The sequence below is a fragment of the Gadus morhua genome, chromosome 13, assembly GCF_902167405.1.
Source record: "Gadus morhua chromosome 13, gadMor3.0, whole genome shotgun sequence".
Taxonomy (NCBI): domain Eukaryota; kingdom Metazoa; phylum Chordata; class Actinopteri; order Gadiformes; family Gadidae; genus Gadus; species Gadus morhua.
The window spans coordinates 10661941-10688876 of NC_044060.1; the positions used below are offsets into that span (position 1 = coordinate 10661941).

The 26936-nt window shown below is 44.3% G+C and overlaps 3 protein-coding genes across 4 annotated transcripts in view; 1 reads left to right on the plus strand and 2 right to left on the minus strand.

Annotated features, from left to right (window-relative positions):
* Positions 1-27: 27 nt before the first annotated feature.
* Positions 28-6033, minus strand: ccndbp1 (cyclin D-type binding-protein 1). The gene is made up of 11 exons (XM_030376021.1): positions 5879-6033; positions 5365-5427; positions 5156-5235; positions 4637-4718; positions 3972-4068; positions 3762-3835; positions 3533-3609; positions 2189-2448; positions 1343-1403; positions 804-850; positions 28-549 (listed from the first exon to the last, which is right to left on the minus strand). Exons 1-11 carry the CDS (start codon positions 5964-5966, stop codon positions 441-443), a joined length of 1038 nt encoding a protein of 345 aa, XP_030231881.1. The 5' UTR covers positions 5967-6033; the 3' UTR covers positions 28-440.
* Positions 6034-9989: 3956 nt separating this feature from the next.
* On the plus strand, positions 9990-16503 carry pck1 (phosphoenolpyruvate carboxykinase 1 (soluble)). Its single transcript, XM_030375338.1, has 10 exons — positions 9990-10136; positions 10745-11045; positions 11164-11348; positions 12470-12673; positions 13311-13498; positions 13665-13827; positions 14167-14391; positions 14534-14665; positions 14983-15078; positions 15421-16503. Exons 2-10 carry the CDS (start codon positions 10822-10824, stop codon positions 15876-15878), a joined length of 1875 nt encoding a protein of 624 aa, XP_030231198.1. The 5' UTR covers positions 9990-10136; positions 10745-10821; the 3' UTR covers positions 15879-16503.
* A 4046-nt stretch (positions 16504-20549) lies between these two features.
* Positions 20550-26936, minus strand: part of pmepa1 (prostate transmembrane protein, androgen induced 1) — a 25110-nt gene continuing 18723 nt past the window's right edge. For both annotated transcript variants that reach the window (XM_030374895.1, XM_030374896.1), the window contains exons 4-5: positions 26822-26936; positions 20550-26236 (exon numbers count right to left, since the gene is read on the minus strand). The exon at positions 26822-26936 is cut by the window's right edge and continues 247 nt beyond it. In XM_030374895.1, coding sequence (XP_030230755.1) covers positions 25894-26236; positions 26822-26936 — 458 coding nt within the window. In that variant the 3' untranslated portion in view covers positions 20550-25893. The remainder of the gene's footprint in view (positions 26237-26821) is intronic.

Consider the following 26936-nt stretch of genomic DNA (forward strand, 5'->3'; position numbering starts at 1 on the left):
TTTATACACTGTATATACTGAACAGGGTTTTGAGCATGAACGGGTTTCATGGTTTATTAATAATTTCATTATAAACAAATGTTAAGTAAGTACAACAACCTAGTGGAACAACTGACCTAAAGTTTTAATGTTTGATTGACAGTTCTCTGAGTTGAGAAAAGCCGTGAATTATCTCCATCTTTGCTTACAAACTGACAAACATGACTGCTTTGACATGTTCCTGTTCTGGTTATGGCACAGCAGCACAGTGATTTTACGTGTGTTTACCGATGGCTTTGCTGTGAAAACTCGTAATTGCAAGCCATCAAGTTGAGTTACATCATGACAAAGTTCGGATGAGGACACAAGAACACAACCACACCCACAGACACATCCCAACACACACACACACACGCGCGCACGCGCACGCACACGCACGCACACACAAACACACACCGGACTCAGGGGTCAGACTGCATGAGGTCTTTAGCCTTCTGCAGGTTATGATCTACAGCTGCTTCTAGGAACTGAACCCATGTCAGCTCAGACTCCCCACACACATGACTGGACCTGGAAGGTGGGGTAAGAGAGAGAAGGAGAAAGTTCAAAGTTGGCAGAGACAGGCAGGTAAAGCTGAATAATCTGACATGAGATAAAGATCCAAATCTCAACCATCTTGATAACCATATTGACATCTTGACACCGACACAGTGTGTGTGTGTGTGTGTGTGTGTGTGTGTGTGTGTGTGTGTGTGTGTGTGTGTGTGTGTGTGTGTGTGTGTGTGTGTGTGTGTGTGTGTGTGTGTGTGTGTGTGTGTGTTCACCTGATGACTCCGAGTATTTTCTTTAACAAGGCTGCCAATTTGGATGCCTAAGTAACAGATGCAAGTAATCACTCACTTTTCCTTTTCAAATTTCCAGTGAATTCATATTGTGTGTCATAAACGAGCATGTAGGATTAGATAGTGAATTAAAATGAAGGCATTACGGAGGTGGTAGGGTTAGATAGCGAATTCAGATCATGTCAGGAAGGAGCAGGTAGGGTTTAGGGCAGTCGTTCCGAACTTGGCCCCATTTGTAGGTTTGAAAATGATTGTGACTCAAACTTTTATCATTTGTGCATCAGCTTATGCACAAATAGTTTTTACCCTCAACATTTCAATATACCAGGGAACTAATCCTATCGCCCTTCTACAAACTAAGTGGTAAGTAGTCGTTTGCTTGTGGCTACAAATCATAAAGCAGTTGGTGAATTAATTGGGGGACTTCTATCAGACCTTAAAAAGTAAAATAAAATAGATTGGCTAAAATGGATCATCATATCTAAAGCTTATGTTTGCGATTGTGTGTGAGTGTGTCTTACGTTGCTTTCCACTCCCGAGTACTCCATTGGTGGATAAAGACACAGTGCTAGGTCGTCCATACTAGATAGAGAGAGAGATGCAGAGAGAGAGTGAGAGAGAGAGAGAGAGAGAGAGAGAGAGAGAGAGAGACAGACAGAGAGCTTTATTTTTGGTGGTCTCCAACACCGACTTCAAATAGCGATAACAGCGCAGGTCAGCTTATCGATACTATGTGTGTAATTATTCAGCCCCGGGGCCCGTTCAACACCGGGTTTCGATACACATCCCGAGCAAAGAGGCAGGGGGAAAGAAAAAAACTAAAGTGACACAGTGGGCAGGGCACCAAGGCCACAGTGGGCGGGGCACCAAGGCCCCAGTGGGCGGGGCACCAAGGCCACAGTGGGCGGGGCACCAAGGCCACAGTGGGCGGGGCACCAAGGCCATAGTGGGCGGGGCACCAAGGTAACAGTGGGCGGGGCACTAAGGCCATAGTGGGCAGAGCACCAAGGCCACAGTGGGCGGGTTACTAAGGCCACAGTGGGCTGGGCACTAAGGCCATAGTGGGTGGGGCACCAAGGCCATAGTGGGCTGGGCACTAAGGCCATAGTGGGCGGGGCACCAAGGCCACAGTGGGCGGGGTACTAAGGCCACAGTGGGCTGGGCACTAAGGCCATAGTGGGCGGGGCACCAAGGCCACAGTGGACAAGCCACCAAGTCCACACTGGGCGGGGCACCAAGGCCATAGTGGGCGGGGCACGAAGTCCACAGAAGGGCATCAAAGCCGGACAGAGGGGCAACGACGGCCGTGGCCGCCGGTGAAATTCCTGCCCTGAATGTGCGTGTGTGTGTGTGTGTGTGTCTGTCACCGGGGGCTGACGTCCTTGCTCAGCTCCTCCAGGTCGTCTAGCTGAGCTCGGTTTTGAGCTGATCCAGCGTCTCCATTGGTTCTGACCGCCGATGACAGCTTCCTGAGACATGCCCCAGACGCCTTCATCAGCCCCTGGCACGGGCCAATCACACGCCGGTCCCGCTCCGACCAATAGGTGTCCTGGTTTCCCCGGGGCTCTTCCTCCTCGTCCAGGTCCCCCAGGAGGTCGCTGAAGGGGTCCTCCTCCTCCAATAGGGCCTGAGGGGGCGGGGCCAGTTAGACAACTTTTTCAAATCTCTGAAGGGCTTTATTGGCATTGTAATTCCTTAATATGCCAAAGCAACCGAAACATAAATGACAATAATATAATTAACCACAAAATGCATTTCCTGCAGAAAATGCGGTGAGTGCTGTAGTGCAAAGTGAGGATGTAAATATTTTTTAATAAAGCCACGTAGATTAAGAAAAGACATAAAGAAACGTTAAATGGCTTGAATCAAGTGAAGGGATTTGAACAAGTTCAAAAGTCTAAATGGAGTAAACAATGTAAACATGCGCACCATTTAAGAACATGTAAATGGTTGGAAACAAATAAAGTGACAGCTGAACGAAAAGCACGAAGCATTGCTAAGAATGCAGAAATGTAAAATTTATTGAACTGAAGAATCTGAAAGGTCAAATGTATTGCCCTGCACTGCTGGTGTGCGTGTGCGTGTGTGTGTGTTTGTGTGTGTTTAAGAGAATAGCTAGCCGGTGCGTGATTAAAAGTAGCCCAATAGAGCGGTAAAAACTGCCCAATCTGGCAACAGTGGGTAGATTTGTTAAATGGTTTGAACGAAGATAAACGGTTGAAAATTGATTTAGTTACGTCTTAAACAGTTGAAGTACCAGGAGGAGCTCTGCCGTCCTCCCATTGACTCCCATGTTAAAAAAACAGTATTTTAAAAGTAGAATATCTTAAAAAGTATAAAATATTTAGAAAATCTGAAAAGAAGCGCGCGATTCGCAGCTATTCTGAATATTTTAAAATTTGAATGGAGTCTCTAGTTAAAAAATTTAGGAAGGAGATAGGTCAAAGTTTGTAGAGAATAAGAATAAGAAAGAAAGAAAGAAAGAAAGAAAGAAAGAAAGAAAGAAAGAAAGAAAGAAAGAAAGAAAGAAAGAAAGAAAGAAAGAAAGAAAGAATAAAACTTATGAAGAACAACAGTTGAGCGCTGCATGCAGCACTCACCTTATTAGTGATATAAAGTCAAAAAGACAAAGACGATAATTCAGTTATGATTAGACAGTCATATCTATAGTACTAATTAGTTTACAGCATGGTTGAGCTTGTGTTTAGTACCTGTTCAATCTCTTCAATCGCATCCTTTACTACTCCGATATGCGCAGACAGGGCAAGCATCACAGATGCCTTGTTATCTGCAGACAGACAAACACTTTATACTTCATGTTTATGTGGAGCCCAGTGCAGAGAGCGGTGGCGCCCCCTTCAGGCTGAAGCTGATACCACTATAAGGCCACTATTGGAGTTTATGCTGCGTTGGCTGAGGTGGGTGTTTTGGGGTGCTGACCTCGAGGCAGCGATGGGAAGCGGTCGCAGGCAGACCACACCCCCCCTGTAGAGGTCAACTGCTCCTGAGACAGACTGGACATTGACACAGAATGGCAGGGAGACATAGAGAGAGACAGACAGACACAAAATGAATGAGGACAGTGACTCTGTATCAGCGCTTTGTGTGTCCATGTCTCTGCATATGTATGTGCATGTGGGTGTGTGTTACCTCTGCAGTGGAGATGCCAGGATGACCTCCACCAGCTGACCCACGCCCTCCAGAACCTCCACGCTGGCGTCTCGGACCGCACGCCTCAGACTGAGACCTGGGACACATACCACAATCTAACCAATACTGTACTGTAACACACAACACAATGTACAGTAACAAACACCACACCAACACATACTGTACTGTAACGCACAATACACTGTGGTGAAACACACAACACATTCTAACCCATACTGTACCTTACCCCAAAACACTGCAACACAAACTGTACCATAACACACAAGACCCTCACTGTAAACCATAATGTACCGTAAGACACAATACACTTACGCACACTGTACTACAACAACACACAACAAACTGTACTATAACACAACAAACTGTTCTGCAACACACAACACTGTAACACACAACACTATCACAAACTGTACTGTAACACACAACACAATTTACTGAGATCAGGGACCTCTACACTGCTACAAACTGGCCTTACACTGCCAAGGCCATGGGTTTGATTCCCGCTCATACTGTGAGACACTTTGGATAAACGTATCAACCAAACATATTATTCTATTAAGCTAAAGGTTGGCTTTCTGAAAGCCGTTTTAGCAGCTGTATAACTATTGGCTGGACACAGGGGGGGAGCTTCTTCTGATTGTTACCTTGACTCTTGGGAAGCCAGTAGTAGACTGTGGACATGGTTAGAATGCTCTTCTGGAGTGACTCTGACAAGTTGTTTCCCGTCTGCGGAGGCGGCGAGAGAGAAAGGGAGAACCTAGTTGAAAACTAAGATCTCATTAATACACTAGAAGTAAATAATTGCTAACAAAACAACCAACTAAATGACTTAATTTGATAGGACAGAGATAAAGTTATTTGATAGCTTCCTTTCATTTAGGCTTTGATAAGGCATGGATAAGAACAGTCAATCTGTGGCCATTATGGGGCAGGATAGTCTTGTGGTATTCATGGCATTGGTGAAAACCAGCTGAAAGGTACTGCTTTCAATCCCCCATGTTGCCCCGTAGGCATTCTTGAGACAGATGCCCTAATCCCTTACCGCTTAATGACATGTATCTTGATTCACTGAACTGCTTAATGACTTATCACTAAGTAATCGTGAAAAAGTTGTAACATGTGTTTGAATGATGGTGAGGATCTACAAAAGGAGTACACTATACCTGATGGGGGGGTGGGGGTGGGGTGGAGAAGGCCAGGCTGAGTTTGGTCGCCTCCTGAGAGACAGCCTTCACTGCTTGGTCTGAGGAGCGCGAGAGAGAGAATTTGAAGTATGGTAAGTTGATGAAACAAGGCTTTAGAATACAACAGGCAATGATCATAGAGGAAAGTATGCTTGAATTGGTATTATAATGTTAGATCTGTACTGAACTCATTGTGTCCCAGAAGTTGGAGAGGTCAAACTCCTCGCTGTCTGATTCATTGGACTCCCCATCTGTGGTGTAAAACGGAAGACATTATATCTCAGACGTTCTCGGTGTCTAAAAATAGATGCTCAAGTAGTCTATGTCTCGCAGTTATTCACTAAGTACAAGCATGGTACTGATTTACAAACCTACTTCTAGGTTATAATGCAGCATCTTTGCATTACCTTATTCATTAATAGATACAACTATGAGACAGCCCATTGTCAAACTTTGTTTTGACAGCTTAACTGTTTACAGCAGCAAAAACCATGCATGGTTGCCTAGTGTAAGCCTTAGATACCTTTCATGAGAACTTGAATCAATCTGAAGAAACATATTATTTAATGAGCATAAACATAGCACACATAGTGTCACACTGTGGCGTTGCAACAGATCTAGCTAGCTGGCCTCATAGCATTAGCATCCTAACTCGTCAGCAGTCGCTACTTATCGTTTACAGTTCCTTTCTCTTTCCCCCACCTCTTACTCGATCCCGAATACACCTTATGGAATTCAGAAGGTTTCGCAAAGGAATCGAAATGTCTCCACGGGAATTGTCAGAACTCATGGCGAGCAGAAGAGCATGGGTGAAGAGATGCGTGTTGTGGAACTTGTGTACTGGAGTTGAACTTGGCGGACAACGATTCAAGTAGGACCAGAGCGCTCGGAGGGATATCAAAGTGACACAGAGTTCACCTGCTTCTGTCGCGCCCTGGTGGTAGAAGTAAGTCATGTTTTCATTTGTGAATTAAGTGTATTTGCTAAGGAAAAACACACGATGGCGTTGTAAGATATTGATTTTTTATTTATTTTTTACGCGTCGTCAGGTTATTTGCACATATACCACAGTTGCAGTTTCCATTGCTAGATTGCATAGGCCTACATTTTTTAACATCTATTAAGCCTCATCCTACATAAAATCTCCCTCTCATTTATTCTAATGCAATCCCCCCCCCCCCCCAACACACACACACACACACACACACACACACACACACACACACACACACACACACACACGCGCGCGCACACACACACACACACACACACACACACACACACACACACACACACACACACACACACACACACACACACACACACACACACACACACAGACATGAGTACAGGTACTCAGTATCAATGCTCTGTGTCTCAATTTCTTTGCTTGCTTATGTGCATGTGTGTTACCTCTGCAGTAGAGATGCCAGGTTGACCACCACCAGCTGACCCACGCCCTCCTGACGTCTTAGACTGAGGCCTGGGAACCCATTTTAATCCATACTGTACTGTAACACAAAACACACTGTATTGTAACAAACAACACACTAACACATGCTGTACTGTAACACACAACATAAGGTATTGTAACCAACATCCCCCCCCCCCCCCCCCCCCAGTCAATGGTTTACATCCGTGTTCTGGGTACTATGACCTGTCCTGTACTAGTGGATGTTTGCTAGAGAGGGGTGACCTTATAACCTTGAATGACATCACACCATTGGAATAGAGTTTCAGAATATGACGTTAGTCTCTGCAATGCAAACAGTAACATGTAGTGGTTATTGTGTTTCACTTTGATCCCCAATGTACACTGACTGACCTGTAGGCATCCTTGAGCAAGAAGCCCTAACCCATAATGACATGCTCCTTGATGACATGTAACTGGATTCACTGTGAGTTGCTCTGGATAAATCAGTCTGTTAAAGGACTTAAAAGGGATTTTTTTATTTACCAAACTAAACAGTTGTTACCTATAATATAATAAATAAAGTAGGTATGTGACATTATGAATTATGCCTCATGTGTTATATTCTGGAATCTAGTAACAGCAGTTAATATGACTGTAATATGTCTTCTGAAATTATCATTGTGTCAGAGCCCATGCTGATAATGGTTAAAATGTACTTGTTCAGTTCCAACGTGTGACCTTTCACTTTTCAAAATGTGTCAGCAATGAACGCAGAGATGAAAACATGTTTTTCTGCTTGTTGGCTGTCAGCTACGAGGATAAACCATTAACGACAGCTAAAACACAGCTCTCACATTGTTTACCATTGATCTCTTCATGTGCCAGGCACGCGATGACTTATGAAGTCTGTGTCACCTTTCCTTGTATTATTTGAAGATATCTTAAGAAATTATCCCTGTTACCCCTGGTAACCCTTCAAGTGAGCCAAAAATCTGCAGAGTTACATAACAGTTTATATCCTGTCTGAGACCTTCTCTATTTACTGACATTTAATGACCTCTTATCTCTAATCAATGGAGACAGCACCACCTGTCCTTCCAGTGGCCTGCATACATATACACTTACATACATACATACATACATACATACATACATACATACATACATACATACATACATACATACATACGGTACATACATACATACATACATACATACATACATACATACATACATACATACATACATACATACATACATACATACATACATACAGTACATACGATACATACATACATACATACATACATACATACATACATACATACATACATACATACATACATACATACATACATACATACATACATACATACATACTTACATACAAACATATCCAACACACAAACACTGATGGAACATTGTAGGTCATCTAGCTAAGACTTCTGACGTCCCCAACTCTCAGTATGTATACAATAAGATGGTTGATATATTTCTGGTTATTCATTCACATCATGGGTGGGCTGTTGAGTTTTTATGTCATGGTCTTGTCCAATGTGACACGACCAACGGGGCGTCCTAGAGAACAATGGAAATGTATATTTTATGAATATTTTGCTTGTATTCGAAAAATAAGAGAGGCGATCGTTGACATTTACATTTAGGGAATTTAGCAAACGATTTTATCCAAAGCGACTTACAATAAGTACATTTGTCAAAAGAAAGAGTAACAACAATTTATCGCTGTCGGTACATTTAAGATATTCATATAAGATATGCATTTTAAGTGCCAAGCACTTAAATGCTAGGTTAAACCATTCCCCATAAATTTAGGACCGAATGTCCTCTCGTGCATTGTAAATTATCCAACTTTTATGAAGTAATCATAAGATTACTAAAGTTGTCATTGAATCTTGTTGTTCTGAAACATTTGATAGCCCTCAAACCGAGGGCTGCCATGGGAAGTACAATAATTATGTGCCCGTTTACCTAATCTTAATTTGTTCCATAATATATTGTATAGCGTCCTTACAACAAAGCAACACATTAGGAAACATGAGCAAGATATCCTAGAAAGTAAAGGCCTGCTAAGAATTGTCCCTTTCCTAAACAGTTATCTCAATCTTTTGAAGATAAGCTGACAAACCCAGACAACAGTTTGGAAGAAATGGTGTACGATGATTGGTGTCTGCCAGCTGTAATCTAAAACGTCAGAGCCTATCTGGACGCTGTTTAATTGCTTGCTCAATTTAATACAGCCATATATCTCCCAAAAGCCTTACCACATGGAACTTCTGTAGCCTAACCTGTAGGCCTAATAAAGCCTTGCCGATGCTAAAGTTTTTTCCATTTGTGTCGTATGTATTTTAGTCAATGAGAGTGACAAAGTCAAGTAGTGGAATCATTAAAAAGTGAAGGACATTTAAAGAGATAAATGCTTAGAACCTAACAATGACAACTTCAGACAGTTTTTTATCAAATCATAATCCTTTCAACAACTATCGGACAACCATAATGTCAGATATTAGGAGCTATAAGGGAACAAAGTAGTACAATGGACGATGACAATGATTGAAAGTGCTGATTGGAATTGACCCCATACCACAACAGTAGCACTACTTCTATTTATTAAAATATATTATAACTGAGTTTGAAATATTTCCCTTTTTATAATGGAATTAAATGTTCCACTAGGGTCAGAATAATCAAGTGACCATTGCAAGTGTTAATATAAAATACACCAATTCATACATGAGGACTAAACTTGGATAGATGCATTTATAACAGAGTTATGCTGATTATGTCCCAGTATGTTTGTGAAGCATTTAATGGAAACTATTTGCTATTGGTAATAAGGCATTCACAATTGGGTGAGGAGAGTATGGGCTCCGGGTGCGATTGTACAACAGGTGCATGGGTGAGAGAGGGATCAGAGGTTGACCTCTAAACTCCGGAGGAACAGCTTCCAGCAGTAGCCATTGCCAATATCAGCCACCAGGCACACGCTATGAGCGTGTCTGTTGGAGTATTATTATATGCTTTCACCCAAGTTGGCGGTGTGTGTGTGTGTGTGTGTGTGTGTGTGTGTGTGTGTGTGTGTGTGTGTGTGTGTGTGTGTGTGTGCGTGTGCGTGTGCGTGTGCGTGTGCGTGTGCGCGTGTGTGTGCGTTGATAACCGCAACAACTATTTGCAAAGTCAGAGAACAACCTGAACGTCGGACGTGAACCCCTTTAATGACGTCGGCTCCGCCATTTAATGATTCACCGCAAAGTACTACTGAGCGGCTCTTCTCTCTTCTTCTTGTGATAAGCTTCACGGATGGTTCAAGCAAATATCCTGACCTGACGAGCCTCCCATCCCTCCCCCTCCCTCTCTCTTCCGCCTCCTCTCCCCCTCCTTCACCACTAGGGTATGTCCCCGGGTATAAAAAGGAACGGAGAGAGTTCGTCAGTCAACCTGCCACAGAGACAGCTTCTCCTGTTCTGAAACAGAGCCACATTGATGACGACGAGAAGCGCCTGACAGCAGAACAACAAGACACTTAGGGTAAGTTGTTTCGAAATTTTTCATTTTAAACAGTTTACAACGTAGTATTTGGAATTATACGCCACTTAAGGCATTATGGGGAATGGATGGTGTGTGGATGTTGGGGATCTCCTTGAAAGCCAGTCGTAAAAGGTGTATGCGTTCAATGTTTGAATGCCGGTGTTTTATTTGTGGGGATGTATTTTTAATGAGTCGTTTCCAGAGAAAAACAGCTTGCTCTCGGAAAGAAATTGCGCCTCCATCAGGTGTTGCGTCAGTTGTTAACAAGTCGTCGCTTGAGACACTGCCTGTTAAACAATGTGAAAATCAATGAAAGTAGTATAAGCGATTGAAATCGAAGAGGCTGTGTCAATAATGTAGCCGTACGCATTAATCGAAAACTTGTATATAGACAATACAATTGTCTATATTCTACAATAGGGCGACAATAAGTCTTTGAACGACAATAATACAATACACACATACAATTCATAATACAATAACGCTGTTTTGGCTTTCTTTAGCATCCATGTTTGATGACCTAAACCCGCATGTGTTTTGTGTTTCCTCCCCCGTCTCTTTTTTTATCTTTCCTCTCTTCCTTGTCCCCCTCTCCTTCTCACCTCCAGACTTCTTGTTTTCCATCCACTCCTCCATTTCTCTCTCTCTCTCTCGCTCTGTCTCCGCCTCAACCCAAGGAGCGACCATGCCTCCTCAGCTGCAGCCCCAGGGGCAGGCGAGCCCCAAGGTGGTGTACGGAGACCTGGGGGATCTAAGCGCCGCGGTCCGGGCCTTCGTGGAGGTTAACGCCACGCTGTGCCAGCCCGAATCGGTCCACATCTGTGACGGCTCCGAGGAGGAGAACCAGGCCATCCTGAGCCAGCTCGAGGAGCAGGGCACGATCAAGAAGCTCCGCAAATACCACAACTGGTAGGCCCAGCAGGGTTCAGTAGAGAGAGAAGGAGAGAGAGAGAAATCAGGGTGTTCCTGTAGGCTAACACACTCTGAACTCCCTTATTCCTCTCCTCTCTCCCCCCCCCCCCCCCAGCTGGTTAGCCCGTACAGACCCCCTTGACGTGGCCCGGGTGGAGAGTAAGACGGTGATCGTGACGCCGGACCAGAGGGACACCGTCCCCAGCCCCGTGGGGGGCGGGGTCAGCCAGCTGGGACGCTGGATGTCCCCGGCAGAGTTTGACAAGGCCATGGGCCAGCGCTTCCCCGGCTGCATGAAAGGTAGAACCCCCCCTCCTGTGATGGCGTCGCTCTGCGCCTACACTAAGGCCAAATGTTTTCACTAATATTACTGAATAATCTGAAATGTTATCGGTATCGTCCCTTTTAACTTGACCCTTATAGTGGTGGTGTTGAACTGAAATTGGACGTTAGCTTTCGGTTCTTCTTTCAAAGAAGCGAACCATTGATCCTCTGAGCACCCCCCCCCCCCTTGCCCGTCACAAAAAATGCAATCCACTATCATCGTTTACTGTGTCCTCTCTATATTACTTTATTATGTATAAAGTTACCTGTTACAAATTCCAGCTCTGAAACAACAATCAATGCGCCAGTCCAGGCTTAACAATGCAAAGTGCAAACAGCCAGGAGAGTGACTTATCGGCAAACATAAACAGCTATCTCTTAGGCAAAATGCAAGTCATCCTGACAAATACTCGTATCCTCACACAAGCTGTGTGTGCGCTTCGGTAGAATATATAGACATATGTATAGACAACGGGCCGGGAAGCGGAACGAATAATTGCAGAAAAATCAAACACCAACAGTAAAGGTTTTGCCCCTTGCTGATTCCGTCATCCCGTGGTATCGAGATAGCTACTTTGTGGAGTTGAAATGCCGTTCAAAGGCTTTGCTTTTCTGAACCAATTTTAGCTGATGTTGGGTCTGTTTTTACCTCTAGATAATAACAACCCTAGATGACAATCAGAAACAATGTTTCCTCGCTAGCGGTTACGTTATTTTATTCTAATCGTTTGAAAAAGGGAGTGTCTTTCATTTTACCCTTCACGTTCCAAGACAGATTGGATAGGCCGTTTTGAATGGAATTATTTCTTCAGAAACAATTTTTTAGATGTTGATTGTCAAATAATGAATTAATAAAATACCATTTGAATATCTAGGGAACTGACGGTTCCCCTCTGTTCTTTCATGGCATGTTTTTATTAATGACTCATCAGTTACATGTTATTATTGCTTTATTTTGAAAAGCTGCTTTGTTAGCGGCAGCAACAGCAGCTATGGAACAGAATCGTTGACCTTCAGCCTCCATTTTGGATCTGTTGGCTCTTCCTGCCCTCCCCCCTGTCTGACCTCTGACCCCTGCTCCTCTTCCTCTCTCCCAGGTCGTACCATGTACGTTATCCCCTACAGCATGGGACCGGTGGGATCCCCCCTGTCCAAGATCGGAGTGGAGCTGACCGACTCCCCCTATGTGGTGGCTAGCATGAGGGTTATGACCCGCATGGGCCGGGCCGTACTAACCGCCCTGGGAGCGGGGGAGTTCGTCCGCTGCTTGCACTCTGTGGGCTGCCCCCTGCCTCTGAAGAGTAAGTTCTCCGGAGACTTAAGTGAACAACTGATGAGATAAATACGAAGAGATTAGATGGTTCTCCTGGGACGGGGAATGTGTTGTTGTTCTGATAAAGCACAAATGGAGCCCAAGGCAAGTGTTCTTCATTTGTGGTGGGAATGATAATATATTATATTCATAATAAAGTAAAGCCAACTTTGATGTGTCTTTATTTACCTTAATCTTAATTTACCTCCAATCCTTATTCAGAAATGTCTGTCATTAAAGGACTTGTTTAATTTGTTCCTGCAGTTTCATCGATATCGAATAACCCAAAGTCTCCCTCTCTCTCTCTCTCTCTCTCTCTCTTTCCCTCTTTCCCTCTTTCTCTCTTTCTCTCTCTCTTTCTCTCTCTCTCTCTCTCTCTCTCTCTCTCTCTCTCTCTCTCGCTCTCGCTCTCTCTCTCTCTCTCTCTCTCTCTCTCTCTCTCTCTCTCTCTCTCTCTCTCTCTCTCTCTCTCTCTCTCTCTCTCTCTCTTTCTCTCTATCTCTTTCCCTCTTTCTCTCTGTTTCTCTCTCTCTCTCTCTCTCTCTCTCTCTCTCTCTCTCTCTCTCTCTCTCTCTCTCTCTCTCTCTCTCTCTCTCTCTCTCTCTCTCTCTCTCTCTCTCTCTCAGAGCCCCTGGTTAATAACTGGCCGTGTAACCCTGAGCAGACCTTGGTCGCCCACGTGCCCGACCGGCGGGAGATCGTGTCGTTCGGCAGCGGCTACGGCGGGAACTCCCTGCTGGGGAAGAAATGCTTCGCCCTGCGCATCGCCTCCCGCCTCGCCAAGGAGGAGGGCTGGCTGGCCGAGCACATGCTGGTACACACACACACACACGCACACACACCTAATGCACCACATGTCACAGACCACACAACAAACAGCATGTACCACACACCACGCGTCGCAGACACACAGGTGGCCCCACATAGGATCCCATTGTACCCCCTCCCTGACCGTCTCTTCCCCCCTCCCCTCTGGTCAGATCCTGGGCGTCACCAACCCGGCAGGCCAGAAGAAGTACATGGCGGCCGCGTTCCCCAGCGCCTGCGGGAAGACCAACCTGGCCATGCTCTGCCCCACCCTGCCCGGCTGGAAGGTGGAGTGTGTCGGGGACGACATCGCCTGGATGAAGTTTGATGAGCAAGGTGAGGGTTTGTTCTGGTTCTTGGTTCTCTCCCCCGAGTGGCAAGGTCCACTAGAAACAGAAATTCTCTGAGATAATTTACTCACTAGTGGCTAATGAATTGCTGGCCCATTTCTAGCTAATTACACTCAAATAATAGCTCTTAATCCTTACCCACAACATCTTTAATTTGTGGAAATTTGAGAAACTCGTTTTGAGAAACTCTGTTGACAGAATGAGGCGTTGAACTTTCTGCCAATGTGATAAGGGCGTTTAGCAGCGTTGACTCTTCCAATGCAAGCGGTATCGAAGAAAAGCTTATGAAACTCAACACCTTCTTCTTCATTGTCACGGTTGCTAGGCAACCTACGGGCCATCAACCCTGAGAACGGCTTCTTCGGGGTCGCCCCAGGCACCTCCATCAAGACCAACCCCAACGCCATGGCAACCATCGTCAAGAACACCCTTTTCACCAACGTGGCGGAGACCAGCGACGGGGGTGTGTACTGGGAAGGCATGGACCAATCCCTGGCCGAGGGGGTGACCCTCACTTCCTGGAAGAACCAGCCCTGGAGCCCTAGCGATGGTGAGAGTCATGAACAGACAAATATTATACTTTTATACATAAGTATATATTTTCTAATCTCAAATCTGCCACAGAGCAATCAGGGTAACTTTATTTGACCTAATTTCTTTCTCTCCCCCCCCCCCCCCCCCCCCCCCAACAGGAGAGCCCAGTGCTCACCCTAACTCCCGCTTCTGCACTCCGGCCGACCAGTGTCCCATCATCGACCCCCAGTGGGAGTCCCCGGAGGGCGTGCCCATCCAGGCCATCATCTTCGGAGGCCGCCGGCCCCAGGGTGAGCAGCCCAGGGAACACAGAGAGGAACCGAACAGATAAGAATAGATTGCAGTAGAAGTTAGATTACTAGAATTTAACAGAACTGACTAGAACCGAATAGAGTAGAATATAATCAAATGAAATGCAATAGATTAGAATATAATATAACTGAATCAATATAAAAGGGTTAGGCTTTAGCCAATCACATACAGTTAAATTAAATTGCTGACGTAAATAGCCGTAATAAAATAATAATAGTCATTCATTAACTGTCTTTCTCTCTTTCTTTTCTCTTTCTCTCTCTCTCCCTCTCTCTCTCTCTCTCTCTCTCCCCAGGGGTTCCTCTGGTCTATGAGGCGTTCTCGTGGCAACACGGGGTGTTCGTTGGCGCTGCGATGAGGTCAGAGGCCACGGCGGCAGCAGAACACAAAGGTAAACAACTCTGACACTCACAACACACACCAGCATAAAATAACACACTATAACTCCACTGTGATGCATAGCAACGCAATGTTGCACAGTGACGCACAAAGAACAGGACATTATGACAAACAATAACACAATTAGACAAACCAAGACGCGTGCATGTTTTTCCAACCTGTCAATGCATCATAGCACATTCCAATACCCAATAATATTTATAACACCCCCGCACATCGCATGGGACACCTTGCACTATGACAGTGTCATACAATACAAAACATAAAAACAAATTGTTGTATCATATCACATCTCATCCTCCTAACCAAACCCCCCTCCCTGCATCCCCCCCAGGTAAAGAGATCATGCACGACCCCTTCGCCATGCGGCCGTTCTTCGGCTACAACTTCGGCCACTACCTGTCCCACTGGCTGAGCATGGCGGAGCGTCCCGGCGCCAAGCTGCCCAAGATCTTCCACGTCAACTGGTTCCGCAAGAGCCCCAGCGCGGGCTTCCTGTGGCCCGGCTTCGGGGACAACATCCGCGTGCTGGACTGGATGTTCCGCCGGCTGGACGGGGAGGCCGGGGCCGAGACCTCCGCCGTGGGCTACCTGCCCGCCGAGGACTCCCTGAACCTGGAGGGTCTGGCCGAGCCCGTGGACCTGCAGCAGCTCTTCTCCCTGGACCAGGAGTTCTGGAGGAAAGAGGTGGAGGCGGTGAGGAGCTACTTTGCCACGCAGGTCAACGATGACCTGCCCAGGGAGGTGGCAAGGCAGCTGGACCTGCTGCAGGAGCGGGTTGAACAGATGTAGAGGAGAGAGGGGGTGGGGGGGAGTTCTGGAATACACTGCCCTGGAACCTTCTAGAACAGTGTGTGTAGAATGCCAGCAATCCAGGCCAGAACTTTTAGCCAAGCGAACAAGAGGCTTTATTTTTCTATGAGATAAATATTACTGTGATTTAGTTAGTCAGTTTAAGAGTTTATAAGTCATCAGTTGGAAGTGCAATTTCATTCCCGTTGTGCCTTTATCTATATAACTTCCCATATTTTATCACTTTTATTTAATATATTGCTCTTAAGTTGAGCATATTTGGGTCTTTATAAGGACACTGTATGAAAGTAAGTTATTACTAAGTTATATATAAAGGCACATCCTTCGGTACATAGTGATGAGTTGTTGAATTTCTTGATTCCCAATCACCATTTGAATTGGTGCTTCACAGCAGTGGGGCTGTGTGGGCGACTGTTGGTAATGGCCGAAAGCAGGGGTAGGCAAGACGTCTATATATGTTTGAGGATCCTGTTTGTGTCATTATTTTGTGTTTAAATGTATTTTTCTATGACATCTGTATTTATTATTCTGCTCTGATCTAATGGGGGTAATTTGAACCCTCTGAAGAGGAAACAAATATTTTAAATAAATATTATGCACCCTTTCTGTTCTCTGGTCTTAACTCTACTGAACTCGAATACTATCTTCTCCACTCTACTCTAATACTCGTATACTCTATATATATAATTGATCAATGTGTTGATTGATTGAAATTGATTAATGTCCTTGTTAAACAGTTTTACCAAGAGACTGAGATGTGATGTTACATATGTAACATCGCTGCTGTTCCTTTGGCAGACAAGAAAACACCTTTCACAAATGTCACAAGGTTAGGTTTCACCTGCTTGCACAAACCTGGTCTGTCTACTATAGTCCAATTATATTTGTACAGTATAATGCATGGTAAAATTAACTGATTACATAATATATTATAAATGTAAAGTAAACTATATATATAGAGCACATATATCTCTATAAATATATATATATATATATAGAGAGAGAGAGAGAGAGAGAGAGAGAGAGAGAGAGAGAGAGAGAGAGAGAGAGAGAGAGAGAGAGAGAGAGAGAGAGAGAGAGAGAGAGAGAGAGAGAGAGAGAGCGAGAGAGAGAGAGAGAGAGAGAGAGAGAGGGCGAGAGGGCGAGAGGGCGAGCGTGCAAGAGCGAATATAAAATTAAATATATAAATATAATAAAAAATTATTGTATAATATTTACCCTTGAAAATATACCCGTGTTTATAACCATATTTTCATGAAACATGTGATACATGATACACACACACAACAAAACACAGACACACAGGCACATACCCACACAGTCATTCTCAACAGACAGAACCTGACAGACCAGACTCTGCCAGAAGTATGACAATTGACACACCAAACAATGACAATGCAGATATGTTCACAAGAAGATTTTCCTCATAGCACATTGCATTGGCTCATAGACAACGGGCGTGGACAGGTTGTTACTGCTTTATTTGCCTGGTAGGGCAGGTTCAACTCTGGGTTCAAATGTTGCTGTTGTGATGTCACAACACGATTGATTCTGAATTCCAAGGAAAACAACAAGGGTGGATTCTTTAGATTTGTTCCATTCATATCTCTCCATGGTCCGATTCTGGAAAAACAAACATGTGCACCACACACACGAAAACCCACCTGCACACACACGCACACAAACACACACATACAGCCCAGACAGGCCAGAATTGCATCATATCGAAACAAAGACACCATGGTGTGTGGCACCAGAAATAAAACTTTGTTCTTGTTATCTCTGGCACAATTTAAAGTATCCAGTCAGCCAATGTACTTTGATGACAGATATTAAGTGATAAAGGCAGTAAAAAGTCCATCAGGGAACATGTTATCTCTGCAGTAGTTGACGTCCTCACATTCCATGACTGACTTCCTCAGCGTGCATTCATGTATATGATGATGTATGAAAGTGTGTGAACTGCCGATTCTAGTCGATGATTCTGAGAGATAAGATGAGATAAGGTAATGTAAAGAACATTTATGCCCCAAGGGGGACAGGGGGACAGGGGGTCATAGGATTGGGGAAATGATGTCAGTGTTGAATTGAACAGCCAATCAGGACAGGCTGACCAGTACAGCCATATGATGACCCAAACCAAGCGTGGTTGTTCAGAGTCTGCGCATGTGGTTGCCTTCCAGTTTAGCGTCATTAATCAAACAGGAGCCATAAATGATTGATGACAGAGGATTACGCTGCTGGAAAGAGTTCCAGATATCAGTCCTGGGCAGTGTCAGTCCAGTGTATCAGTGTGTCTGTCATAGTGTGTTTGGCTAACAGAGCTGCTCCTGGCGCCCACCCCATTGGAACGCTGTCGTAGTAATACTAAACTAAAAGCAAACTAACGCAACTTCTCTTCAGATACAGGTTCAAAGGGCTTTATTGGCATGGAAAACGTAGATTGATATTGCAAAAAGTACCACTCTCTCTCTCTCTGGTTTAATCTCAGTCTGTCTGCATGTCCATCTGCCTGTCTGTCTTCCTCTCTCTCTACCTTTCTATCTAGCTGTCCATCTGTCTGTCCATTTGCCATGCTCTCTGTCTGTCTGCTTGCCTGTCTTGCCTATCTTTCTGCCCATATTTCTGTCCGTCTTTCTGTCTGCATCTGTATATAACTCTTGATCAGGTAAAACTAAGCTCCCTCACCAGCCCCCGTCATTCCTCTCTTTTGCCCTCACACTGAAAATCTCTTTGAAGCGTTGACGTGAATGTATTTGCAGTAGGGGACCCCAAACTGTGGGTCAGGACCTCTCATGGGGTTATCAAATATGCAGGTTGGGTTCGGAAGGAGATCATTGACTTATTATGTTATTATTTAAAATCTTTGCAGGTCTTATCAAGGTCCTGTATAAAAAAACAGTCTGCCAAATGAGTTCTACAAGCAAACATTCCTGTGCATCTGCTTGTTGCACAGAAATAGACAGACAGATGGACCTATAGACAGGCAGGCTGACAGACAGAGAGGCAGACGGACAGAGCGAGAGGCAGACAGACAGACAGACATGAGATGTGAGAATAAACCAGAGAGAGAGAGAGAGAGAGAGAGAGAGAGAGAGAGAGAGAGAGAGAGAGAGATCAATCTGAGTTTTACATGCCATTAAAGCACCTTGAATCTGTATCTCAAGACAGTTTAAGTTTAGGTTTTAGGTTTATTTATTTAGCACACATTCACAGTAATGGTGCAAGGAGGGAACGAAGCCCAATGGGCTTGTACAAGAGTTCCACCCCGGTCAATAATCACAATCAAATAATATTTATAAGGCTAACAAATAAACTTTAGAAAATAAGGAGACAAAGTACATAAATAAATCAAAAATAACCAAAATTCAGTGATAAGATGATTCATGAAAAGATAAGAGGTTTTTTAAGCTGCTTTTTGAAGAGTGAGTGGGATGATATGGATCTTAATAAGGTTACATTTGTTAGCTTTTAGTTCAGTATGGCTAGGACAGTGTTCGGTTTTGTGCCCGGAACAGCTCTTAGCGTTAGCCAAACACACAGGTTTGAAGTCACTGAACAGTAAAGTATCCCACCTCCAAGTACTTTAGCTAGTATTATTAGTATCACTTACAGTGGGAAATGATATGGTAGGTAACATGCCTAAAAGTCAGATAGCATGATTGATTAATTAAGAAAGACATTTCCGGCCTTTAGCAATACCTATCTTTCCTGCTCTTCCCCCCTTATCACCTCAACCCTTATGTGTCCCCCCCCCCCCCCCCCCCCCCCTCCCTCTCTCACTATTGTATATATATATATATATATATATACACACACACCCACAAACACATATAGGCCTATGGATGAAATGAAATAATGAATGAAATTAAGATTATCCGATTTTATAAACCCTGAGGAGACTGTAACTGTGATTAAGGGCTTTACAAATAAAATTGAATTGAAATAAATTCCTTGTTCCGTCCGTCCTTTTCTTGGAAGTTGAGCTTCGAACGTTTCAACATCTTCTTAGGTGATCATTGCTTAACCATTCCGAAAGCAGAAAAACATGTTTACATGAAATATTAAAGATGTTATGTCAGCTCTAAGTCACCAATTGAAGGATAACCTTTGAGACACGATAAAGTGGAGATAGGTGTTCTATGTAGGAGTGAGACGGAGAGACGACGGCGATGCATTTGGTCAATAGTTTACAAAGTCTGGCCACTCAACCGTAACGTCTGGGAATCATGCTCCATAATAAGATACACTTTCTCAACAGGAAATATACCACCTCATACAAGCAATGGGACATGCAGAAATATATTACTGATACATATAATTCAGCCAGAGGTGGAAAAACTAAACTATGATGTTAATTTGAGCAAATCTAAACAAAAGTGTCGAACTGTAAACCGAATTTCAAACACGTTTAAACTACCCCCCCTAGCGGTGTGACCGGGACCCTGCATGATTCTTAATTTAAAAGTATGATTCCTATGCAGGTATAAAATTATTGATAAAATCAGTATAACGATAATAATAAAATAATGATTGCTCATCAATTTGGGATATTACCCTGACTTGACATAAAAAAAACGGCAGACACATTTACATTTGTCTTTCTTTCTTTCAACTCAATGTTCAAAACAAAAAGACAGAACAACAAACTTAATTTATAAAAACGTTTTATTTGTTTTAAATTGAAAGGGTAACTGAAATGTGTGTGATTCAAAACATGTTCCATAACAGTAACGATAAGAAGCCATTGTCCTCCAAAATAACAACATAACAAGCCCAGTAACACTTGAATCGTCTGATAGAGTAAGCCGTTAATATAGTTGTGATTAAGAAAGTTGTCGCGTTCAGTCCAGAGTAAAGGAGTAAGATGAAAACACATAACAAAAGAACAGTTCCTCTTCAACAAACATCACATTAACTGGCTAGAGATCAGAAGATGTCCATTCAGAAGATGCTTTCCAAGAGTGTGTTCTGGTTGTCAAAATAAAGGCGCATCGCTAGCGCTGATTTTAAGAACAGAAAGGTATTAAGTGCATTCACCTGTATAGCCCTGCTATAGTTGCTGCATGATGTTCCAAACTCCTTTGGGAAGGTTGTGCTTTCATGTTGAAAATCCATACAGAATCTCAGGGCACAACAGTTAAGGTCAGAGAGATAGAGATAGGTCGCTGATACTTAGGAAAGGGTTGAATGGGTTTTGAACAACAGAAAGCTGTTGTGGTCGGTCTTTTGTGTGGTTGTGCAAGTACATGTGAGTGTGCTGCAATTGGACGAAATGGATCCTCAGAGATCCCAAACACCTTCACAGATGTTGCTACGTAACGGTTGACCCGTTACGTGGGCTTCTCTCTGGGGTAGATGTTGCTAAGGGGCTTGGACTTGGCCTTAAAATGGCCTTCTCCCTCTTAATCTCTGGTGGTGGTTGGGATCTGGTAACAGTAGCCAAGCCCCAAGGAAGACCTTGGAGCATCGGAGATCCACTAAAAACCTCTTACAACATGTCTGCCGGAAGGTTTTGTTCTCCTGCTAGACATGTCTGAAAGCCCAGGAGACTGTTTGGTATCCAAGAACAACTGGGAACTGTTATGTCACTAGGACTTCTCAAGAGCAGCAGACAATGGTCTGAAACGTACGAGTGTGCATGATGAAAACACTTGTGTTCTGGCCCCTGACTCTGGCAGCCTTTCCAAACCCTCTGTACCAAAGTAACAACACAGAAAGACAAGACCCCTGAGGGAACAAGTGCACTTAACATAACAAAGTGTTGACTAAACAGGCCTGTATTTCAGGAAGTGGGGGTCATTTGCATACATTACATAACAGCTTTCTCACATGAGGGCTGCTGCTGGAGTTAAACTTTGAGTTGAGGAGGATAGGATATCATCTGTCACTCTCTCCCTCTCTGTGAATTGTTTCTCAGTCAACAAGCTCAGTTGTTAGTGAACACGTGTGCTAGTTGATAGGAAATATATCTCAAGTGTGGAGGGAAGGAGCCCGAAAATCTCTCGGCTTGTTACTCGTGATTGAAACAGAAGATTTTCGTTTTGGGAGGCCTTAAGACAATGTTCGTTGAAACAGCAAAACGTGTTGGAATAATAATAAAAAACTAAATAAAATAAAATGTATTTTCTTAAAAGAGAATGGGCAACAATATAAAACAACAGTAAATACATTTATAACGCTAGGATAAAATATTACTTAGATCGTCTAAAGAAGGCAAATAATAGGTGTATTGCAACGCTTTCCGCCAGGACAATTTCGGCGGGTAAAAACAATCTGTCTTCATCGTCATGACTACCATCATCATCATCGTCATCACCCTCATCCAGTCAACATGATCTGAGACAATAAGGGGGTGGAGTCTGGGCCTGACTGACAGCCCAAGCCGGCCCCTCACATTGGCCCGTCTCAGCAGGCAGGCACACTAGAATAGCACAGCAACAAACGACACACAGCGGGACATTACCAGGAGACCAGCCCTCAGCCAGCCAATGGTAGCTGGTCTGACCGGAGCTTTTTCATTGGACACCAGGCATCTCTAGGGAACAGAGTAAGAGCTTGTTCAGACAGGAAGAGGAAAGGTGAGGACGAGGTGATGGGAGAGGAAGTGGAGGCACACCGCTAATGTGTGTCTGTGTGTTGATGTAGATTGGCTGTGTGTGTATGTGTGTGTGTGTGTGTGCGTGTGTGTGTGTGTGCGTGTGTGTGTGTGTGTGTGTGTGTGTGTGTGTGTGTGTGTGCGCTGATATTATAGGTGTCCTCTCTCCTCCACAACCACCTTGTCCTACTGTCCTTCTCTCATCCGACCTGAAGGGGATCGCCAGCCAGCACCGTTTTCCCTGAACAGAGAGACTTCCTAACATTTGACTGTCATGGGAGCTCTGATAAACTACCTAGCCCAGAACCCCCCAACCCCTTCTTCCCCCTATAAACATTCAAGAACTTTCTAGAACTCTCTGCAGGACACTGAACCAAACCACTGGGGAGATGAGGGGGAGAGGAATGGAGTAGAGGCGAGAGAAGAGAGGAGGAGAAGAAAGGGGAGAGACAAGGAGAGAGAAGGGGTTGACATAGCATAAGAAAAGTTAGGAGGGTTAAAGAGAAGACAGCAGGAGAGACGAAGAGATGAGAGGCTAGACCGATCAGTCTGATTAAGAATATGATTGATATTCTGATTAATGGATACAATTCACTTTGGGTAAAGAGATGAATTCGTTCAACATGACGTTTGATCACGAAATGTAAACATTGTCGAACGTCTTAGGAGCAAAAGAGGTGGTAAAATCTCAAGCTGAAGTCATCTTTGAATTGTGTTGGGCCGCGGTTTGGTTCTGCCCCGGCAGAGGGCGCTATTGCATAAAGTCTGGAAGCGCAAACAGGTTTTCTACACTATCTGCACTATAATCTAAATAAGACACAGTATATCTCCTAAAACAAGGTCCAAGGGGGATATAATTGTCAGATTTGTGTGTCACGCGTGTCACTTTTTAACACTTCAGTGTGTTTTTTTAAGACAACCCAGCCCCAAGCCCTGAAGGAGATGTTCCACCTGTGTAGACTACTCTTTGAAAATGATTGAAATTAAACAACACTAGAAACCCAAAGCTAAACTACATCCTAAATAAGAGCACAACTACCTCCTCTACATGGGCAAACTACAACACAATCCTAAAGACTGATGAGACGTTGAACTATTTAACTCAAGGAAAGAGCTCATTGTGCTTCAAGTTGTTCCGTCCTCATGCGGTTTGGATGTAAGTCAAGTAGTAACCCCGGTGCTGGCTGGCGTGCGATTGTGTCCTTAAAACTGGACCAGTAAAGTGCTCAGAGATGCCTGGCCCGTCTTACCAGGGGAATATCAATGTTTTTGTGTGTGTGTGCGTGTGTGTGTGTGTGTGTGTGTGTGTGTGTGTGTGTGTGTGTGTGTGTGTGTGTGTGTGTGTTGGGCCCACATGCGTGCACAATCAAAGCTTTTGCATCACTGATTAAGGGATAATTATGATATCATATAATTTGACTTTAAACATGGACAGATGTCCTCTCTCTCTCTCTCTCTCTCTCTCTCTCTCTCTCTCTCTCTCTCTCTCTCTCTCTCTCTCTCTCTCTCTCTCTCTCTCTCTCTCTCTCTCTCTCTCTCTCTCTCTCTCTCTCTCTCTCTCTCTCTCTCTCTCTCTCTCTCTCTCTCTCTCCCTCGATAGTTTCAGCATTCAACGATACGCAGCCAGTTTTAAGGCTGACCCCACTCTGTACTTAAATTACTTGATTACATCCCCTCCTGATACACACACACCTGATTATGTATACGTTTAGTCATCAGTCATGGAGAAACTCTGAGTTAACTGGTGTGTGCATTGCCAAGGTTATTTACCAAAGGACTTTATAGAGTTTAGTTTTGTGAGGCGTACTGATACTGGCTGCAGAATCGACTAATAGGGATAGAGATCTGAGGGCTATGATTTCCTGATTGGTCCTATAAGGGAGAATCCTGGGCTCTTGATTGGCTTACTGAACTTGGACTTTTGCATAATTATAGTTTTCATAAATTTGAATCAATGGAATACTACTGGTTTGGTCCAAGTCCACCGGGCTCAATCAGAACCAGAGTCTGGTCTTGTGTTTTTGGGTGATTTTGTGCACGCTATGGGCCCTTCCCCCTGGTAAGTCCCCTGAAACATACACAACAGTAGCGGTTCCAGGGGTGTCTCAAACTGAAACGGCAATTTCACTTTAATGCCGTGAAAAAGCTCCTTCACAAAATAAAAGTCTGGCTCACTCGTCCCATCTTCGCATACTAAAAAAATAGTGCAATTCTTCTCAGAAATTATATAAATAACTCATCCATGCTCTCCACCTTCAGCTTCCACACACACGTGAAACATACATTTGCCGTGTATGGAGCACAATGTTACAAAATATGTTGGCACCCCAACGATTGCTGATCGTACTTCTTTCTAGATCTAAACAACGTCTAAACGACTAGAAACAAAAATGTACCTTTACTCTTTAGAATCCATAGTTTAGAAAAATATCCCTACGTTCGCTCGCCTTCTTTTATCAAAACATATTGCAGATTATCTTTTTATCCATGTGTCGAACAGTCGTGAACCTTGTGCAAACTTTTACTTCGAAAAGTAAAACTGAATATTTAGCAATAAACTCCTGCATTCGTTATTATAGTAAGAAAGTACCTTTAGCTCTCAGGACTTAGCACTGTGCTACAGCTAACACTAGTTTTAAGTTAATGGTTACTATGGATAAACAAATTGGCTACTATATAGACTAGCATGCTAAAGTGCTATTATGCTAACATGCTAACATGCTGAGAGACGTGGCTAAAGGACTATGCAGGAATAACTGCTTTTATGATCAAAAGATCTGCTTTCATACTTGAAACAGTTTCTTTAAATTCCCATTATAATATTGTCTTTCAAATGGATGTAGGTAAGAAACCAGTTGAAAGACGTGTGTTAGATTGCAGACTGCAGTGTATCGCCGTTCGCATTGTGTCGATTTTCTTTTTCTCAACAAGCTGAAAGCGCAACTAAGACAAACAAACGAAAATACCAACTTCTCTAGAAACAAACAAAACAAATACATATTTATAACGACTCAGGTGGCAGTTGGCAGGGGTGGAGAGGGGGGGAGGGGCTACATCACATTTGAATCCCCGTCCCTCCACTCCAATCCAACCTCATCATCTGTTTGTGTGAAGAGCTCCTCAGACAGGAAGAAAGAAGCAATGAAACAGCAAGTGCCACACTGCGCAGGAGACCCATGGTTTCCTGGATTGCTCTCCAAAGGCATCGGTTCCCAGCGCTAACCGACGCAGTTAGCTTGGAAGGTGCGGCACTGACAGGTTGAAAGTGTTTCAAGACGAAACTTGATCCCGAAGCCAGGGGAAAAAGCTCCGGAAATACTGTACACACCGGTCAGGCCTTCTCTCCATGTCCAAGTCTTACCATTGGCTGAGGAGCAGGAAGAGGAACGACCCCTTTCAAACCTGCTGGGGCTTCTTGGGTTTATCTTTTGTGTTCCGTGAGTTCCTATTGTCCACACTTCCTGGAGTGGGCGGAGCCTGCTGGTGATGGGGCGGGGGCCGGAGTACGCCATGTATCAGCGTCGACGGGGGTGGTTGCTGCGATGGAACAGTCCGATGGGCGTGGTTTTGGCTGAGGTCGGGGGTCAGGGATGATGGGTGATAGTAGTGCCCGATGACCTCACTGTAGGCCGGGGGCGCCCCCTCTACCTGTGTCCCCTGCTTCTGGTGTCTCGTCAAGGCCTCCTGGGCTTCGTGTACGCTGATGCCTGTGTGTACACTAGGGGGCGGGGCCTGTAACCTTGGAGACGGCAAAACAGGAGATGGTCAGACATGTCCTTACTATTATAAAATACATTATATACATGCATAGCCATTTAGTAGACACTTTTATCCAAAGCCACTTGAGGCTATGACCAATCACAGTTTCTATATTCCCAATACACTACACAATACACACGAATCGATACAATATACAGCCAAATCTAGACGTATTTGTTATAGAGAATATTGAAAGCATTATTAGGACGTCCGCATCGAATGCCTAGGACATTCCTGAACGATTAATACACAACCTCCTACATTGAATCACCCTCTGAGGATATCCTGTCTCATTCGATGATTCATCATACAGAAGAAATAACGGGTTGTCGCGCCGCCCTTAACAACTAACTTTGACTATTCCTATTCACTATTCAGTCATTCATGAGATGCGTTTAGCCAGAGTGACTCACGGTGCCTTCTGAGACACATTGAACAGCAGGTAGGGCTAAGGGGGCATCTTGCTCCAGGATGCCAACAGGTAATAGACTGCGGACCCTGAGGGACTGAACCCAGAAGCCCACAGCTGGGAGGCCAACAGCGCGACCCCCGGCCGTCTCCTCACCTGGTATGCAGACAGGGCGTGGCCGGGCTCAGCAGGTGGGAATCGAACACGGTTCTGTTGGGCGGCGCGCGGACTGACTCGCGGTTGAGCTCCATTTGCTGCTCGGGGTCCCGCA

Bases quoted from the DNA above. Each gene is read 5' to 3' on its own strand.
- ccndbp1 (XM_030376021.1), bottom strand. From the start codon at position 5,966: ATGAGTTCTGACAATTCCCGTGGAGACATTTCGATTCCTTTGCGAAAC. The intron at 3,836-3,971 runs GTAACACACACC...GTCAATGTCCAG, and splicing joins CTGGCATCTCCACTGCAGAG to TCTGTCTCAGGAGCAGTTGA. The intron at 1,404-2,188 runs GTGACAGACACA...CTCTCTATCTAG, and splicing joins AGCAAGGACGTCAGCCCCCG to TATGGACGACCTAGCACTGT.
- pck1 (XM_030375338.1), top strand. From the start codon at position 10,822: ATGCCTCCTCAGCTGCAGCCCCAGGGGCAGGCGAGCCCCAAGGTGGTG. The intron at 12,674-13,310 runs GTAAGTTCTCCG...TCTCTCTCTCAG, and splicing joins CTGCCCCCTGCCTCTGAAGA to AGCCCCTGGTTAATAACTGG. The intron at 14,666-14,982 runs GTGAGCAGCCCA...CTCTCTCCCCAG, and splicing joins CGGAGGCCGCCGGCCCCAGG to GGGTTCCTCTGGTCTATGAG.